General features: G+C 44.8%; 1 protein-coding gene and 1 long non-coding RNA gene across 3 annotated transcripts in view; one reads left to right on the forward strand and one right to left on the reverse strand.

Moving 5' to 3' along the window:
* LOC108163641 overlaps positions 1-20637 on the reverse strand; it is a 33736-nt gene that overhangs the window by 3840 nt on the left and 9259 nt on the right. Inside the window, exons 5-6 of one of the 2 annotated variants that reach the window (XR_001775700.2) lie at positions 13805-13893; positions 13544-13736 (exon numbers count right to left, since the gene is read on the reverse strand). This is a non-coding gene — a long non-coding RNA (uncharacterized LOC108163641). Of the gene's footprint in view, positions 1-13543; positions 13737-13804; positions 13902-20637 lie in introns of both variants that reach the window. The other variant, XR_001775699.2, reaches the window with a different exon arrangement.
* Positions 793-3266, forward strand: LOC108163636. The gene is made up of 4 exons (XM_017299045.2): positions 793-1070; positions 1133-1673; positions 1792-2645; positions 2696-3266. Exons 1-4 carry the CDS (start codon positions 851-853, stop codon positions 3094-3096), a joined length of 2016 nt encoding a protein of 671 aa, XP_017154534.1. The 5' UTR covers positions 793-850; the 3' UTR covers positions 3097-3266.

A 20637-nucleotide genomic window follows, 5' to 3' on the forward strand; every position in this document is an offset into this window, starting at 1 on the left:
AGACTGAGCGGTAGACGTAGAAGGAAGAGTCGTGATTGTGAGTTGTTTGGGACTTAGGCGGAAGCAAACATAAATCACAGCGATAGAATCGATGGCAACCCTCCCTCCTTCCTCCCTCCTTCCTCCCTCCTTCCGTACAGTGAAGGAAGGAAGGTCTCTCGACCGGGCAATGCAATTATTTTGCAGGAGATGGCCATAATTTAGGTTGGCATGCGACAGGAAGAAGATGCTACTATTTAGTTCCATCGCCTGCCTGCTGCCACAGGAGATGCGCATAATTGCATTTGAATGGAACCCAAAACAGACTCTTGCAACAGAGCCCCGCCGCTGCCAATCGCTTTATCTCGATGTAGTAATGTGGGGGATGAACTAAACGATGATTTTATCTATCACTGGGATTACGCTAAGATGCTACAATGGTGCTATTATGATGGCATTGCCGATTCCAGGGGTCTTAGCTGCTACGAACTTATGTCTGCTGATTACTATCTCCACTTGAATGGAACTTTTTTTCCACAAGTTCTATACATAGGTTTCTTTCATTCGAATTGTTGACCACTGAATAACTAAGCGGACAACTACAAAAAGGTCTTATCATAAGAGTTATTCCAGAAAACACTTAGAATAAAAACAAATGAGTACGAGAATGAGAACCGCCAGAAGTGTCGGGTCGGAGGCGCCGCTTTAGTTAGTTATCGGAATATGTTTTATCACCAGAAGAGAGCAAGACAGGGTGAAAGAGAGAGCTCGGGCAATGTCTTGATAAATATAAACTCTGGCTTTGGTCGAGTAACGACCGCTGGTCAGTCTTTATTCAAACTTTAACAGTCACTGATCTTCCGCACAAAATATGGCACTCCTCTTGGGTCTGGGACTGATGGTCCTCATCCTCGTAGGCGGCACGGATGGGCGCTGTGAGAGATCTGCTACTCTGGACCATGGCACGATATCCAATCGGAATAGAAATTTCGTCCGCTTTCGATGCGATTACGGATATGCGCTGCAAGGCAGTTCCATCTCGACCTGTGGCTCGGATGGTCGGCTCCGAGGGGAGCGACCCTTCTGTGCGAGTAAGTGGAGGGCCGTACCAGTGTGCAAAACTTTGGCTAATACTTTGGACTACTCCACCTAGAACGGGGCTGCCCAGAGCCAGATTCGGAGGGGAACAGATATAGCTTCACCAACAACGGCCTGAAGGCCTACACTGTGTGCAATGATGGCTACGTGCTGGTGGGCAGTCGCAACGCCTACTGCAATGGGACGCACTGGAACACCGAATTGGGCACCTGCCGGCGCAGCAACCACGCAATGGATCACTCGTGCGACTTTGAGAGCGAGGATCAGTGCGGCTGGTCGGCGGAGCAGACGTTCATGCAACCATGGAAGCGCATCAGCACAGTGGCCGACCACCACTCGTTCCGCACGGGTCCGCGGCACGATCACACCTTTCAGAATAGCTACGGGGGCCACTACATGCTCATGGAGACGAAGAGCGGGGCCTTTGGCAGCTACCACTTCATGTCGCCCATCTATCCTCGGGAGCTCAGTCTGAAGACCGCCTGCTGCTTCCGGTTCCACTACCTAATGTACGGCGCGGGCGTGGACAACCTGGTGGTGTCCGTTAAGCCGATTTCCCTGCCCGTCCAAGACATGTGGTCTACGTACAGGGACAAGTGAGTCTCAGAGAAGCGGAAGCGACTCTTGATAAGCCCCGACGATCGTCGTCATCGTTCTCTCACTCTCCCTCTCTCTCTCTTCCACTTCCACTTCCTCTCTCTCTCTCGCTTGCAGTTCCACGAAATGGAAAATGACTGGCAGTCAGGGCACCCAGTGGCTGGAGCACACCATCTTCATTGACGAGATGGAGGAGGACTTCCAGGTGATCTTCACGGCCACCGATGCCAGGTCGCGGCTCGGCGACATTGCCATCGATGATGTTCGGCTGATGACGGGCCGGGACTGTGGTGTGGGTGAATACACGACCACCACGGAGCCCACCGTCACGCCGGACAGAAGCGATGAGCCAATGGTCTTTGACATGGCGAACTGCACGAATAGGTGTGGCCGACCGGCCACCCCGTTCGTTTTCACTGGGAATGGAATTCTCATCGGCTGTGGGTGCAATGAGGATTGCGTAGAACAGCAGAACTGCTGCCTCAATTACTTCGAGGAGTGTGTTGCGATGACGGATGACACCACTCCGGAAGAGGTTGTGACTACAACAACAACAACAACGACCAGAAGGCCTACAACAACCACAACAACGACCACAACAACACCAAAACCAACAACAAAGCGAACTACAACAACAACTACAACAACAACACCAAAGCCAACAACAAAACGTACAACTACTACCACAACAACAACGCCAAAACCAACAACAAGAACAACCACAAGACGTACAACAACAAGAAAGCCTACAACAACAACCACAAAGAGGACAACAACAACACGAAGACTTACAACAACGACTAAAAGAACAACAACAACACAAAAGACTACAACAACAACAACACCAAAAACTACAACAACAGCCACTACGCCAAAGACTACAACAATCGCACCAACGACAACAACTTCAACAACAACATCCACTCAAAAATCAACTTCCGCCGCTGTCAATCCTCCCCAGGGAAATCCAGGTAAGAATCTTCATAGCCATACGAAATATATCATAATCCTCTTTCAATAGTTTCCACTACAGAGCGGATCAATAGCCGCATCTCTTGGACAGTGGATCCCAATGCCATTGCTGGAAACATGGACATCACTGGCAACTCCGCCGCCAATCCCGCCCTCATCATGCTGTACATCCTTCTGGCCATCGTCCTGATTGTTGGTGTGGGAAATGTCACCTATCGCTGGATCATTCCAATGACAGCGTCCGCCCCCGGCAACGAGAAGGCTGTGGCATTCCAAAAGGCCTTCAGCAAAGTGAGGAAAACGAGGCTATTGCGGCGCAATCAGCAGAAAGACGGTCAGGGTCAGCCGTTGTGCGATACCGATGACGAGGATGGTGATGACTATTTCGAGAATGATGCAACCCGCTTTGAGGAAATGGGCGTGGACATACGGAATGTGACGGACTTATAACCGAAATGCGGGACGCACACAGAACTTTCTCCCTCTCTCTTTCTGTCGCAATATGAGGGCGCTGTCCCTACCCGTTAATCTGTTTTTGTATGTATGATTATACCTATTGTATAGGTTAGGAATCCTAACTCATTTATGTAGAAAACAAATAAAAATGTATTCAAATGTTACTAATGGTTGAGAAGTTCTAAAGAGATCATTGAAGCAAAAGATTAGATAAGATTGTACACACATTTTAGGTTTTTGGCTTATCTTTCTTCTCTTCCTAATGCCAAAACATAGGCTGAAATATCTGTCACTTTCGAATGATTCTAGTGATTATATCTATTCTGTTATCTTTTTTTGGTTCCTGCAGTATCTAAAGCGCATCAAATATTCCACCAGCTTATCATTTACACCTGCAAAAGATTCTCCGGACAAAGGCATCCCCGTGTTTTTTAGGCTGCATTTAATCTTAATAAAATATTCCATAAGAAAAGGTGAAAAGCTTGGGGGTTCTTTCAAGGTATGCCCTCCATGAATATTACAATCAAATTATGTTATATTTCATGCACGAATAGGGTTACTTCCCAGCCACTAAATGTATCAAAAAAAAATATATTGAATTCAAATAACAAGTGCGCAAAAGGGTCGCACAGTCCCAGTCTGAAATCTAATACATTATATCAAGGAACCCTTTTGCCGAGAAGGAACCCCCTCCTGAGTATGAATCACTTTTTTGTGTGCGTTTAACGAGCTTTAAGAGCGGAGGCCTGGCCGCCACGACGATCTCCCCTAATCAAATCTTGTGGGGAGTGTCAGTTACCCAGAAGTTCTCCTCGGCCTGAGGCCTGCTCCTGCTCCTGGCCCGGCTCCTGCTGATGCTGCTGTCAGTCAGCCTCCATAACGCCCCGCTCTTTCTGCAGAATGTTGCACGTGTCCTGCCGGCGGCGACTGTTCTGTTGCAACCACCGACCCGACTCGACTCGACTCGACTGCTGGCTGGAAAAACCAGCAGCAGCAACCACCACAGCAATGGGGTGTTCTCGGGCTCATGTTTTAACAGCGGCTTTGGGTTGTGATTTAGTGGCAGCTTAGCGTCTGGGTCTCGGGGACCAGTTACCACTAACCAGACGTCAACCTCCCCCTGCCCCTGCCCTACAATCCCCCTGTAGAACCCCCCTGTAAAACGTTTTGTGCCGCACTCAGCGAAAATATTTTTCTGGGCATTTCATGCAATTATTGCCTCTGGACCAGACCAATCCCAGACACCGATCCCCACCACCACGGCTACCGTTTTCTCAGCCAACGAGTCGCTGGCAGTTTGCACGCTCAACAAATTTTCACACAAGATTTTCCAGAGCAGCTTTTCCGCAAAGGGGAAAAGCCTAGTCCAATTGCTGGCAGAGTTTTGCATTTCTCCTTCCCCATTTTCCTTTTTTCCCGGTTTGTTTTTTGACTGCCAGACACCCCTGTTGCAGGGGGGGGCGGGGCTGCCGCACTTTCTGTTTGCAATTGTGATTTAGCGCCCCGCGCTCTATCGACTTCTCACACATCACTTGATCGGGGGAAATTTCTTCCGCTCTTCCGTTGTTCCCATTCTGTACTTATTATTTTCTGTTGTCCTTTTTTCGGGTTTTAATTAAAAAGGCATTTTGACAACGGGGCGTGCCTCGAGACACTTTTGGCGTCTAATGCCCGTTGAGTTCCTAATTAAATGGTAAAGTAAGTCGGCTTATCTAAGGGAGGAAACCACCTCCTGCTTCTTTGGGGCCTTCTGGTGGGTGTGAGGGGCTCGTTGCATCGTAAATATCCACTCACTTGACGAGGCCTGGGGACAAATTTTTGCATGCCACCCCCTTGGAAATGGTATTGAGTGGGCGCTGTGGATATGGGGCTGCTTATCTATCACATTCTGGGCAAGCCCACACACGATGTCTGAAACAACGGCAACAACGACGACAACGACGACGACGACGCACCCTCGACACCCAGTAACAGTCCACGTTCCGGTTCCCATAGGCCCTGGCTACTGTCCCGCGCTTATCGCGGCAATAAATCGCATTAATTTATTGTTGTCGCCGCATATTTCGTGGCACTGAGGCCCGCCCCGCCGCCTGCCTCTGTGTGGCAATGCCACTGCCTCTTAATGGGCTTGTCCACTCGCCACGGCCACTCTGCGGACAGTGCAGACAGTGGCTTGGGCAGGGCTTGGAGCCCCACTGCATTATTATTGTTTTCCATTTAACACTTTTTAGTGGCTGTGCCGCCTTTTACCTGCAAGTATGCAATATTCTGAACGTAGGGCTTTGCCTCGTGGGCTCACAAGCGAAAAAAGTGTGGCCAGAACCAACAAATACAGTACATCTCTCAGATGTGGATAAGGGGATAACGACTATCTTCAAAAGTGTGTGACAGCTCTTAAAATATATTTAATGGAATGATACTAAATTAATGAGCAGTTAAGACACATAATTATTGGATTGGAGCCATTATAAAACTACCATTAACAATACGCTCTGGCAATAATTTATAGAATTTTGGAAGAAGAATTTCATGGACATGCGACCATTGAAAGATGGAAGAATAATTCTGTATAATCTGTACAGATGAAGATTCGTTTTGCGAATGTTAAAACTGCAGATAACGCTAGTCGCTATCTATCTACTATACTACTATAAGTATACCAAGTTCATAAAAAATCGAAAAGAATTAGTTAAAAAGAAAGAATAATGTTCAACCAAAATGAGAAAATAAGGAATGTTTTCATTTTATAGAAAGAGCTGTCAAAGTGGATCTTTACCGGGGTTCAATACTCAAATCTTTTCAGTTTCTTCCGCTCTTCTTCTCCACAAAAAAAGAGTATATCTACTTTTGCTTTGGTACGGGTATTTCCCCAAGTCAATCCAAAAACTCTCCTCCGACGTACGTTTTTATTGTTTTGCTCATTTTTGTATCAGCTGCGTCAGCATTTCAGTTTTGCTGTTTTAATCTTCCTTCGCCTCGTGCATTGGTCATGTGCGAAATTGTTGCCCCAAGAAGATCCGTATCAGCAGACGGCAGCCGCATGGCCGTACCGCCCCTCCTCCCAGTGGAGTACGGCCTTGGGGGGCAGCAAGGATATTTATAACACTACGGCTGCAATTTATTATGCAGTGTCTGGACATTGGACACTGGACATAGGATAGAGCAGAGAGAGAATGAAAGAGAGTGGAGTGAAGTGAAGTTTTGGCTACTTTCACGTGCCACTCACCAAAGATGTCACCTTGTGCTGCCTGCCTGCCTTTCAGCCTGGCTGCCTGGCTGCATGCCTGCCTTCAGGCCGGGAAACAGGGGTCTGTGCCACACACAAAACCTGCCCAAGATTTATGCACTCAAGTTATGGCGGGGCCCAGACTGCAACTTTATCGTTGGCCGAGAGTGTTTCCATTTGTGTTCTTCCCCCCTCTTTTCCTATTCCCCAGCACCAGCCCAGCAGCTGCTTGACCATAGCACACATTCTCCCTTGGCTCCTTTCTCCAACTTTCCCTTTGGCCCCATGTGGCAGCTGCAGTTACAGTTGTTGCTGTTGCTGTTGCAGTTGCTGTTGCCTGTTCTCGACATTTCCTGTTGCCGTCCGTTATCAGTGCTGCCCCCAAAGTTGTTGTCGACTGCAGATATTTTTGCTTCGCTTCTGTCAGAGTGCGAGTGCGAGTATTTTCCTGCCAAGGAATAAAACTGTGTCTACAATTTAAATAAGCACACAAAAGCTTGGCTTCAAGAGGGTGGAGGTGTGGGGTGTCAGGGGCATAGAGAAGTTTGACTGCCCGAAGTAAGTTGTTGGTGCGGGGATTTGCAAGAGTTTCACTGATTTAACCATGAGAATGAGTGCTTAGCTCTTCTGCTGCAAAACTAAGCAGAATTTTACAATGAAATTTGGCTCGACTTAAGAGGTTTTTGTGTATGCAAAGAGTGGTTCTAGGGGGGACACCCACAGTTTTAGAAACATTAGTTTCATGAACACTAGAAATGCAACAGCCCAAGAGATAGAGGGATTGGTTGGATATTTCCTTAATTCCTTTCCTTTGCTTTCATGTCCCTCCACATGACTTGAGTGTTTACTGGAGTTTAACAATTTTGGCCATGAAATATGTTTATTCTCTTATTTGGGTTTGAAACCAGAAAAATCCTAAAATAATACCAGAAAATATATGAAAAAATACCAGAAAATACCTGCAAAACTACTAAAATATTATCATGACTACGGAAGACATATGAGAAAGATACATCTTTGCCTAAGGGATTTATCCTCCAGTATCGACTCCTAGACCTTTCTTCGAGCTTTACCTTATAGTTCATATAAGAATGAATGTCTGATCTTTGAGCAGTTTGGACTGTGAATATGAATTTTATCCAAGCAGATTTGAGTACATAATTTACAGGTAAACTATCCGTAAATCCCTCTTCAAGTATTAAAACTCCACTCAAAATTCATTCAATTAAATCCCACAAAAACTGTCCCACAAATAGGGGACTTTTTGTCCATTATTTCCCTGCCAAAAATTAATCAAAACTCCTGCTTAATTCGATGGAAAACCAAAGCAGCCAAACATTCATCCAGGCTAAGCCTGATTGAAGCAATCGTCATCTATGGCTCGACCCCATCCCCGAGGACGAAACATCATCGGGATCAGGATCATCATAATCATCATCAGTGGCAGCAGGAGCGGGAGCAGGAGGAGCAGCATAAAAACTAATTAAGCATCACATTTCACATCCAATTCGCTTTCTCTCCCCCGAGTATCCCCACAAATGGTAGCAAAAATAATACGAACATTCGGAAAAAAAACCAGGAAATGCGGGAAAAATAAAGGAGAAAAAAGGAGAAAGAGGAAAAACAAAACCGAAATCGAAATATAAGCCAAATAAATTTGCCGTTCAGCAAATGCGCTTTCATAATTAATATGAACAACAAGGGAAGAATGGGAAGGATGGGAAGGAGAATTAGAGTCCGGGAGGAGCTGCCATGACAGCAAATGGAAATGGAAATGAAAATACAGAAGGACCAGGAGAGCAGGAGTCAGCAGAATGACGGAAACTTCAATAACTTTGAGTCCTTTGGCTTCAGGATTGATGTGCATTGCATGAGGACTATTCCGTAGCCGCATCAACATTCGGCTTCTGGATTCTGAATTCTGAATGAAAACAGAAACGAAAGCAGAATTGGTGAAAGAGCCTTCCTCTCACCTCGGGGCCCCCCACCGAAAACATATCGAAAATCAAACAATTGTCTTTCGTACGTACACAATGGAAACACAACATTCATTGTCTTGCAACGCCCCGCAATTGATGTGTTGCTGCCACCAGAAGGGGCATGGCATACAGAAGGAGCCGGAGCCGGAGCCGGAGCTGGAATCCGGAAAGGAAAGGACAAGAAAACAACACTCGGAGAGCATTGCATGGTTTAATCAGCAGCTTACAAGGGTAAACAATGGCGAAAAACAGAGAGAGAAAGGGAGTAAGAGTAACGAAGAAAGACAGGGAGCGAGAGAGGGAAGGGGAAGCCAAAGCCAAAGCCAAAAAGTGCACTACGATTCGGTCCATGTCCATCCATCCATTCATTCATTCGTCTGGGGCTGTAAGCCGTTTTGGCCCCACAACGAAAATGCGATCCATCAAAATGAAATTGAAATCTTTTGCTCATTTTTGAGCTTCAGCCCAGGAGTTGGATAAGAGGGGCAGGGTGGCAGGGGGGATGAGGAGATAAGAGGGGTGTGGCTACAAAAATTGGGATTGAAATTCGTATTTGGCATTGCAGTTTGTCTTTGGCTTGACTTGGCTGAATGCTGGTTGAATCCTGGCTGCCTCCTTCTTCTCCTTCAATGGGTACGAGAGTATAAGCCACCGTCCTCCATCCTGCATCCATCCTGCCTCCCCCTGCCTCCTCCTGCTGCCCTGCGATGTCAATCAATGTCAATAAAACAATTACTGTCACTTGCAGCTGGGGCGGACAAGGACAAGGACGTGGACGTGGCACAGGGCGAACGGGTAACGGGGTACGGGGTACGAGGTACGGGCTACGGAAAACGACTTTGGACTCTGGTGTCATGTTCAAGAGACGGGGTCGGTCTGCGATGGGATCTGTGGGATCTGCTCCTGCAGTTGTCGCAGCTGGAGTTTTGAAATCGAAGCAGACAGCAGGCGGAAGGAGGAAGGAGGAGGGAGGGTGGAAGACGGAAGGCGGAAGGCCACTCAACAAAAGTCCACAGCCCACACGCTGCGAAAGGGGATTCCCATCTATCCACCCACTTTTGAAGCTATCGGAACCACTTCGAACCGTTTTCACTCCCCCGCCTTTTGCAGAGTTCCTTCTCTTTGGTGGCAAAGTGTTTGCGGTTGTATCTGTTTCTTTCTCTTTCTCTCCGTCGCTCTGGCAATAAAACTCCTTCACGTAACTCCATCTGCAATCCCTTCCGTCTTCTGGGACTCAAACTCCATTGCCACTGTGACAAATCGTTTGCTTTAGACATGGCCCTGCCCTGCCCTGCCCTGCCATTGGCATAATCGTTCAGTCATTGCTGTTTCTGTTGCACAACTCAACGGGATTGTCCCCCTCTTTGCTGTTGCCCTCCTCCGCTGGCAGTACTACATTGTCTGTAGTTCTGAGATACATTGTCTCCGCATCGAAGTTGCGTTGACAGACATCGCATCGGCATTGGCTGGAGGTTGCTGCAGCAGCAGCAGCAGCAGCACCAGCTGCATGCATTATACATGAGAGAACCACAAAAACCTGAAAGAGCGGAGCAGGAGGCCCACAAGGCAGTAGCTGGCGACGTGAGTGAGGTGGCAGAATATGAAAGAAGCCTTTTGGCAACCCCATGACAAACTTTGTGTTTAGCCAACATTGGAAATTAAAACTTACCAGGGAGAGAGGGGGGGAAAGCTGGAAAGCAGAAGGCAACAGCAGGGAGAAAACTGAAGAGGGAGAAGGCATCGGCAAATCATGAGGAAGAGGGAAAACTGTGGACTCGCAACTAACATGAAAAGTTTTTGGTATCCGAATCGCCGAAAGGGTTCCAGTTCCAGCTGCCACTCGGAAAGATTGTATAACTGTGTGATTGGCTCCAGAAATCACAGGTTTCTGCTTCACTTTTCTGCAGATGTCAGCTTGAACGAACCTCCGATGATTGGATGGAATTGGCCTTGGATATTGCCCAATACTGACAGAGGAGGGAGCCCAATGATTAGGTGACTGTTCAGGTGGGTTCTTGCCAGTTGCTAGACGATTTATGGACAGATATTGAATGGGTAGAGGCTAGAGGTAGAAGGCTACGCATTCGATTTCCATGAAAGCAAATAAAAGAAATGCTGTTATAAGGGATTTTTCCTTTGTTTTTCAATACTGGAGAGGTTTGTGTTTATTTTAATTGGTTTAATGAAAAGCAATCAGTTTTATGGAAAATAAGGGAACATTCTCATAAATAAAAGCGTATTACCTTCAGAGAAACCATTCCGACTGGCTTAATTTTATGGTTTACCTGGTTATGTCACTTTCGGACACTGAATCAGGAGCAAGAGTTTGAGAAATTCAAGATAGAGGTTTTCCAATAATGAGAAGAGTTTTGAGAAGGAAATTTGATTAGTTTTTATTCCTAGGATATGCTTTGGATGTATTGAAATTGAAACTTACTCGATCTCGATCACTTTTTCTACCATTATCCAGCACTAAAAACAAAAGTTAGGCTAAAATTCACTACTACTCAAAATATTCACACAACTATCAAGACATTTGGCCATTCCATTCCAGAATAATCATTAGCCAATTATCATACTATCCCATCAGTAAGTTGTCAATACCTTTTCCCATTCAAACCATGAATCCACTGCTGCATTCTAATTAGTTGATAGATTATGGATGCCTAATACCTGACCCTCCCCAGCTGCCCAGCTCCATCTGCCATCTGGCTTAATGAATACAATTACAATTAGTCAATTAGCTAATCATCTTTGTCCTTGTGCTCGATTCGAATACTCAATTCAGTTGGCCACAGACATAGCTTCGGACTTGCCTTCATAAGTATGCATATGCTTAGGCAAAAGATAGGGATATATCTGTAGCTGTATCTGTATCTGTATCTGAGGCTGTATCTATGACATGTTCCCTCGGTTGACTCGGATACCCACGGATTGGATCACTGCATTATTCATGCAGTAAAACGGGGGGAAGGTAAAGGGGAGAGGGATGCATCATTCGGTTTGGGGAAAGTGACAAACGAGCTGTAAAAATTGTCCCACACAAAACCAAATGAAATATTCACGAAATTGTCGGAAGGAACTGCTAAATGAATTATAAAACGTGCACAAGCTCTCGCTCTCATGCTGTAGGAGACAGATGAATAGAGCTCCCAGTTCCCCGCCCCCGCACCCCTAGATATACGCGAAATGTAGTTGGCGATAGCAGGGGGAAGGGGCACAGATGATGTCAATAGATGATGATGATGTGACACTCAATGATGATGGATTTTGGCAACGGAAAAACGGAAGTTGATGTCAATAAAAGTGGAAAAACAGCTGGGAAAAAGCACAGGAGTGGAGTGCATGTAGGGAATATGAAGTGCATTTCGGATATTCATAAATAGATGGATAGCTGGAGCTGGCGAAAAGATAGCTAGTGATATAAATGAATAAAGATCGATTTACGTATATGTAGAAGGATATTTGGAAGCTAGGACTGTGAGAATGATAGGAAAATACTTGAAGTACTGAGAAAGCTCTCTTAGCGGACATCTTCTTCGACTCAAGATGTACTTCTTGGGCGCATATTTCTGATGGCTTTAACCTTGAGTGTCTAGCAGCAAAGACCTAAAGGCGAAGATTGAAACTCCATCAGAACACGTTTCCCCGAGGCCTCTGCTGTTTCTATTCCAAGCTCCTTCTCCAAAACCCTCTTTGTCCCAATGCAAACCCCCACAGAAAGTCACAAAATAATCGAATAATAATGATACTGCTGGCAGGGGGACAAACTCCGTTTGCCATTTTGCTGCATGCAACAAAGTGTTTCGCCTACAGTTTGGTCGGTGGGCGCAACAATGTCTCCAATAAGCATTTGCATGCTAAGCTAAATTTCCGTGTGGACAATGCCAATGGGGAGGGAGGGAGGGGAGCTGGGGATACGACAAAGTGCCATAAAGTAGTGGAGAATGCAGCTGCCACTGCCACTGCCACAGCACACCAATGGCCAGTGGCAACTGGCAGCAAAGTTAGAGTCGATGTCGCTGTCGCTGTCGATGTCGATGTCGCCACTGACACGTAAACTATTTGGCACGCAATGCACTTGGCGACTTGCTGATGTTGACGCACATAAAATGCCAAATGCTGTGAAGGATGCCGATGCCGATGCCGATGCGAGGAGCAGAAGGAGAAGGAGTAGGTGGTGGAAGGCGTCCACAAAACCCGCCAAGCAATTTGCTGGATACTGCCACGGAGAAGCCGTCTGGCAGCAGCATAATGCGATTTGGGAATTGATTGCGCCAGGCACGAGACAAATGTGTGAGCGGGTGGCTGGATGGATGGATGGATGGATGGATGGAAGGAAGGATACTCTATTCCCAACCACAAGAGCAGGTCCTCTAAACCACCCATCAACTAGCTCTCAACCCTCGACTCCCAACCCCTGCCCTGCATTCAATATTCGGGGCGGGGGGGGACGGAACGGTACGGTACGGTACGGGACTCATTTTACGCAAATTACATTCTGCGTTTACCCCCAACAAAAACCCAACGAAAAACCAACGAAAATGGGAATCATTTTGTATAGAGTTTTTAATATGCCATTCATCAGCAGGGAACGCGGCGAATGCGGGGTATGCGGCGAATGGTCGCGTAGAATGGATGCCCGGCCACTTGTAGACTGTTTGTAATCCTGTCATTCATTTGTGACTTTATTGACATGGGCCTGGGACAGGACAGGACTCGGGCTAGGGGGTTCGGGACATCCGTATGGTCACGTGTTGGCAACAATTCAATTTGAAACTCGTAACCCATATCCCACCTCCCACTAGCAGGAGGCACAGGCGGTACGACACACCCACAACAGGCGGCAGCAGCAGCAGCATGACGCACTCATTCATTCATCTCTCATGGCTCTCCTCATGCGGCTTCTCCTCTCAGTGAAAGTCTCGTCTGTCCACTTTGTCCCATCATACACTTCTGTTTTGTAACTTGCAACAGGGGGAACAACATGAGTAGCAACAACTGTATGTGTGTCTGCTGTATGCTGCTGCTGCTGCTGCTGCTGCTGCTGCTGCTGATTGCGTTGACAACATTTTGCCATTGTGTGTCATCTCATAAGCCACATAGAGATGTGCCAATACAAATCAAAGCACGAAGGGTAATGGACATACGAACGTTTTTATAGAGCATTTGCCAAAACATTAGGGTTAGAGATAGGGATAGAATGTAATACTGTAAAGAAGAGGAGCCAACTTACGTTTTTTTCCACAATAATATATGATAGACATCTGGTAAATTGAGAATCTTCTTTCGCTCTTATTTGCTGAAGAATCGAACTATTCCTGTCCTTCGTCTTTAAGTTCCTGTCGACCCTGTGTTCCTGTAGTTCCTGTGTCGGCCGCCAATGTTCCTTTTCAGGCAATTCATTATTGAAAAAATGGTTAAAAAACCTATAATACTCGGATTATAAATATTTTAATGTAAAAAAAATCTATTAAATCATATTCCTTTTATTTACCTTTGAACATTGTAGATCTTGCATCGTTTTCATTACAAATGTCTCTTCCTTCATATTAGGACATAAGTTCCATAAAATGCGCTTACAGTCTGTAAAACTTTGGGTTAGGTTAGGTTTTTAGGTAAGGTTAGGTTTTATAACTTTATAACTTTTATAGAAATTTGTGGAAGATATATCCATCTCTTTATAACTATCATTATTTCCGATGGATTATGACTTTTCCTCCTTAGGGTTTACCAATTTTTGCTTCATTTTTATTAAAAAATGTCGTACAGGATATAAAACTCCGCAGGAGTCAAACTTCGATTATTTCTACTCATAATTGGGTTCGTGTCACGATTCGTTCTGCCACAACAAGTGGCACGACCACAACCCCCTTCGATGTTCAGCGCTTTGTCGTCCTGTCGACTGTCCTTCTGTCGTCATCGGCCTACTATATGAAAGACAGCTCGTAAATCACGCAAATGTATGCACCCCCTGGCCACGCCCCCACATCGATTGCCGCCCATATTTACCGTAGCAACAACTGGCAACGACTGGCACTTTTCTGCCAGTGACAGTGGCAGAGGCAGTGGCACCACCACACAGCCTTTGACAGGAGTGCCTTAGCCCTCGATCCCTGCCCGATTCCAATTTCCAATGGTCGGGGCATCATTTCGCCATTGTGTTTATGGAAATTCCGGGCATTTTACCCATCCCACCCTTCAGCCTATGGGCCTGCCTCGTTCCACTCATTGTTCGGCTGCCTGCTACGACGTAATTGCAACAATTTTCAGATGACGCATGCTGTGTCCTGGTGTCCGCCTCCTGGACCGTCCTCCTACGTCACCAGTCCCCTATAACATGGCTGCCAGGACTCTGTGTCTCACAGTCTCTCTCTCTGTGATTTACTTGTTTGGGTTTTGATTTCCGTTTGATTTGCGCCGTACCCGTACCCCATCCGCCCCAAAAAGAGGATCCAGGCGATTGGCAGACCGGCAGCAGTAAAGCATCTTTCGTTAATCGCTTCCATTTTGGAGCACCCGTCTAATGGTTTAATGAATTCACTGTCTGGCCTTCTTCCTCCTTTTGCGAGCAAAACACTTAAATGCAATGGCCGAATATATTTCACAATAGAGTGGAAAAGGCGTAGACTGTCGACCGTCGACTGTACACTGTAGACCCGCCGCTTAATTATGCGCAGGCAGCAGCCAGACACTGGAACCCTAAACCCATACCCAAGCCCAAACCCATGCCCGAGACTGAGTGCCCAAAACCCTGCCAAATCCTCACTCAATCCAAAGCCCCCCTTCCCCGTCGCAGACTATGGGCCGACACGCGTTTACAAGCTTTTCAGCGTTTCAGCATTTCAAAAATTTGTGCACAAAAGCTCAAAGACAAGCAAAAGCCATTGCCGCGCATCAACTAGCAACAACAATTATTAATGGGTGTCGACAGGAAGGGCAGCAGGAAGGAAGGCAAGCCATGTGTATACCCTGTAAGAGTATGTTGGTGGAGTCGTACAGAGTATTCCATGAAACACTGATACACATACCTGCATGAGCAAACAGTCGCATATACTCGTACTCCAGCGATCACGCGGTAATCAGCTTCGACGATCGTCTAGGCTTCGCGTCTCGGTTTCTGTTCATTCTTTCATTCCACCCCACAACGCAGAACGACGTCACCAGCTTCGCTGTAGGCAGAGCGAGAGAGCAATACTTGGCTTTGCTTGCTTTATCAGATCTGCAGATCAGCGCCTGGCAGAGCCCAATGTAAATAGCAAACACAATTTTTTCTAGTTCTCTCTTTGCCGTTTCGTTGCCTTTGGAAAGAGCAAATTCGTTTCTACATAAGATTTCTGCCTAGCATTCGAGTGCTTTCAGAGTCTTTTAATCTAATACTGCTCAAAATGTACACTAATTGTTTCGAAATAGATCCGCATATACTCTTCTATCACTTCTTTAATATTTACAGGGTATCCACTGAAGGGTTGACCGTCTGTTCGACAGCCAACGCCTCACTCCCAATGGCCACTCCCGCTGCTGCTGCTGCTGTCCCTCTCATCTATTGAATGTGGCATGAAGCAGAAGCAGCAGACGGACAGCAGCAGCAGCAGCAGCAGTTGCCATAAGTAGTCTCTGGTTGAAGTCCTGGCAGAAACACAGAACTTGAAGTTGAAGCCAAAGCTAAAGCAATAACAGAAACAGAAGCAACAGAACCAGAAGTAGAACCAAAAACAAAAGCAGAAACAGAAACAGAAGCTTTTCCCTTCATGGGGTTGGCATTTTCCATAAGGACTTTATTACTTTTTCATTTCGTTTCATTTCGTTTTAATTTTATTATGAGCCAAAATGGCAATGGCACTTTACCACTGGACCAACTCTCGAGTGGATGATGGGCGGGTTATGCTTCCCCCACGCCACAACCGTCCACTCAGTCTTCTGTCTATCTCGCTGTCCCTTTTGAACGGAGAAACAAGTGTAAGACAGAGAGAGAGATACAAGATACAAACAAGTGTCCAAAAAACAAAGGGAATTATAACAATCCAAGGAGAATGGAGACGAGAAATACTTCTCCAGAGACAGAACCGAGGGAGACGAGTTCTCCATTTCTGCCGCTGCGAAACAATTTTTAATTAAATTTTTGTGTGTATTTTATACAAATATGAATAATTATTTATGGCAGAAGGACACAGCTACAGATACAGATACTCAGATGCGAATGCAGACACACAGATACTGCCATATAAATATGCGTTGGCGGCAGTTAATTCCGACCGGCTGGCAGCCATATATATTATCTGCTGTCTTAAAATAGAAAATGAACATAAGGCGCACATTTGCCATATCTTTTATGGGGATCGGGGAACCGGGAACGGGAAACGATTAATTGTCGAGGCTTCGGCTTGGCTCAAAGTGTTGCTCTGCATTTAAATTGCAGATGATTATTTAAATTTCCCCATACAATTTACATAATGAAGGTCGGCTCTCCACTCTCACTCCTCCTCGAATGCTCTGCTCCTCAAATTAATCAAACAAATTGCTCTCTTTCTCCTTCTGGGCCCCACATCTCACGATTCTCTTCTCTGATTCTCATTCTGATTCTTTGGCCATCCCGAATGGGGATTTTTGGTTATTGGAGCCGCCGTCGCCCGCGTCTTTTCCGGTGCTAGCCTTCAAAATGTAATTTGCAAAAATATTTGCTTTCAATAAAATTTAGACACTGTGGGTGGAAAAGCTGGCAAGTGGATGGGCTTTCCTTTTTACTGCTGATCTCAGCTCCGCTCCGCTCAGTCCGGACATGTGCACACTTTTCACTGGGGAGTTCTGCGAATCCATTTATCTATCATATTAATTTCCACAAATTGAATCATTTTATTTTTGGATTCGCTTGTAAGAGATCCTTTCTGGGAATTGCTACAATTTACAAGTGTCTTACAACTTAATCAAAAACCAATTTAATGATGTAATTTCTTAATGGAAAATTGGTTCCCACAAACGCCACGAAATCTGTCAATGTATTCTTTTAGTAATGCTTGGAAAGTGGGACCTAATGGGCAATAATAAAACATGTGCCGGCCTGAGAGTATAGAATCGGTAGGTAAATTACACTAGAAAAATACCAGAAAAATTCTCGACATACTAGAAAAAGACACCTCAATAAATACTAAAGTGTGGAGGTGTTCTTTTAGAAAGTATAAATCTTTGTAGCAGCTCTTCCTGCTTTTACTTGTAGATGGATTTACTTCTCTTTACTCATCATTAAGGACCACCTACCAAACCCATAAAAGCACAGCACTTCAGAAAGTGCTCACATTATATCCTCCAATCGAAACGCTTTCCCATTTATTGCCTCTTTGTGCGATGCCGAAATGCCGAAAGCATATTTCAGAACAGCATCTTCTCACCCGCTTACAAATGTGCCCAGCATTTCGCTATGCACATTGCGAAATTTCAATCAGTTTTCTCATTTCATTCGAATCATCATTTGGCATTTCAGCCAGACGGACGTTGTCCATATGGGGGTAAGAGGGGGCTGGTAAGAGGCTTTTTGTATGGCAATTAGCTTAATTCTATTAAAATTCGTTGCGCCCCAAAAGGATGCAGCAGAATCAGCAGATGAATGCCCTTGTTGGTGTGTTGCATTGCACATGTTATTGTTGATGTTGTTGTAGATCCTGGAGCCCATAGCTTATGAGCATCCATTCATTCGATGGCTCTTTTGTGTGGGGCCCTGCTGCTGCTGCTGCTCGGCTTGTAATACATACAATATTATACTGCCCTGCACTGTCCGCACACAATGATTATGAATATTATTATTTTTCAAATAAAGAACAAACAGTGTAAACGCCATGTAAAATATCAATTTGCATTTAGCATATTAATTGAATTTTTGTTTTTGTCATATTGTCTATTTTGGCGTTTGGAATGATGATTTCTGTGCGCTCTCTGTCTTTCCATTGTGCTCGGTGTCGCTGTCCCTTTCTTTGGTGCTTTTCGGACAATAATTGAATATTGGAATATTTATATTTCATCTCATTTCGCAATCATCAAACCACAGCGCGCCCGATCCCTCCTGTCGGTTTTATTGTCATGTGAACTGCCATTTGTACACACACTCACAGAACTGCACACACAGATACACCACACAAAGGTAACTGTCATTCATTTGAGTGTTCGTCCGTCCTTCCGTCTGTCTGTCTGTCTTGGCCATCAGGCGCTGTCCTGTTTGCCAATTTGCCACACTTTTACGTTAATTATGAGTCAAAATCAACGCGTGGCAAAAACTCCTTTGTCTCTCCCCATACATATCATATATGTAGGATATATCTATCCTATCTATAGCATATGCATTTGTATGTGCGATAGATGTGCGCTTCCATTTTTGTACATTTGTTTTCGATTAGCTGCAAGCGACAAAGTCAACAAATCAATGCAACTCAAACAGCGACAGAGGCAAATAGATTCCAAGAGGAGTCGCATGCCGCATGCCGCATGCCGCTTGCCGCATGCGGGGGCCATCCCTGTGTGTTTGTGTGCTTTGTGGCCCTTGGGGCAGACATTTTCTGCTCTAAATTCCATTTACTTTGTTACTGCATAACCCCGAAAACAGCTACAAAAATATACATACATATATCATTCGCAAAATGTAACCAAACGCATCCATCCACAAGGGCCCTCCCTCTCTCGCTCCCTCGCCTTCTGCCCCGGGCAGCTCTTTGGGGCAGAAAGTGGAATACAAAGTTGCAATTAGCGTGTTGCAAATCGAACATTTTGCAATTAATTATAAAGCATGGCAAAGAAATCATTTTGCGATGGCAAACAAAGGATGAATCAAATGTGATTGCAAAGGATAGAAAATAGTAGAAATAGAAATAGAGAGATAGTGAGACAGAGACAGACACAGACACACAGCCACAGAAAGAGACGAAAGAGCGAGAGAGAGATACATTTAACTTTAATTTCGGAATAGTTTCAAGTCAGTTTGTGAATGCCAAAGGATACAAGTGCGAGCTAAAAGGATATAATTAGTTTACGGTCATTAATAATTGCACAAACAAAGGCTTAACGATTGACGATTTAAAGGGTTAACGAATGGCAATTATGCAATGTAATTATTGGAAAATTAAAGCTAATTCTCAGAGATAGTAAGGGAGTATTGCCAGGTATATTGATGTCTAGGAACGTGTGCTGCTCCTTCTTTCTATCCTTTCAACTCCTTAAATAGAGGTCCTTTATTTTCTTATTCTAATACTTTTATTTTCCTGGTATTTTTTATATTTCTATTATTTAATAGTATTTGCCTGACATTCTTCTATTATTTTCTGGTATTTTTGTAGAATTATTAATTGAAATAAAATATAATCATTTTTTCTGGTATTTTTTGGATATTTCTACTATTTTTATAGTATTTTCTGATATTCTTCCAATATTTTTTGGTTTTTTGGAGAATTATTAATTGAAATAAAAATAAATAAATTTCTAATATTTTTCCAGTACTTTTCTGAAAGCCTTCCAGTATTTTTTTGAATATTTGTATAATTATTAATTGAAATAAAAATGTAATCTATCTACTTTACAACTCGTTCCCAAAAACTCCAATATCTCAATCATTGCACCATATTTATGGATATCTTTTACTAGCCATAAACACCTCGTTTCGTTTCGCAGGGATTATCGCCAACTCATTATCCGCACCCATCCAGACGGTAAGGACGTTCGGATATTCTACGAGTACGAGTGAGTATTCCCACAGAGCCATTTTCCATTTATCCCCAGCCTCAAGCCATCTTCTCTCGCCATGATTTCCCCAGATGGCACTTAAGACTCTTAAGCGCGCGCGCGGTATGGAAGGGAAGGGAAACCAAGAAAAGAAATCCCCACATAAATAAGAGACGAGAAACATACACAGAAAATGTGAAGAAAACATGTGTACTCGTATTCGTCGTCGTGTGCTTCGCGTATAAATAAAAATGTCATCAAAAGCATTTAAAAATTTGCAAAATGCGAAATACAAAATGTGGCGAATAATTCAATTTTTTTTGGGCACAGACGACGACTCAGACAAGTCATGAGTGGACCATCCACCGCTGGAAATCTAAGGAAAATGCATGGAAAATATTCGCATTTTCATGCTGAGATTCTGTGAGCAGCAGTTGGAATTAGGACGATTGGATTATTACGCATACTTGACGATTTATGCGATTAAGAATAAATATAAAATAAAAGCCGCAAAACCCGGTCCCAAAGGAGCGAATCCAGAGGGGGGAGCGTTGCAGCATGCATCTCAGAGGGGTGGCTGGTTCCAGTTTCATGCCGCCTCATGCCACAAGCGAAAAATTGTTATTGTTG

This window comes from Drosophila miranda, chromosome 4 (assembly GCF_003369915.1).
Source record: "Drosophila miranda strain MSH22 chromosome 4, D.miranda_PacBio2.1, whole genome shotgun sequence".
NCBI lineage: Eukaryota > Metazoa > Arthropoda > Insecta > Diptera > Drosophilidae > Drosophila > Drosophila miranda.

Coding starts and splice junctions, on each gene's coding strand:
- LOC108163636 (XM_017299045.2), top strand. CDS start 851: ATGGCACTCCTCTTGGGTCTGGGACTGATGGTCCTCATCCTCGTAGGC. Junction 1,071..1,132: donor GGAGCGACCCTTCTGTGCGA/GTAAGTGGAGGG, acceptor TACTCCACCTAG/AACGGGGCTGCCCAGAGCCA. Junction 1,674..1,791: donor TGGTCTACGTACAGGGACAA/GTGAGTCTCAGA, acceptor TCTCGCTTGCAG/TTCCACGAAATGGAAAATGA.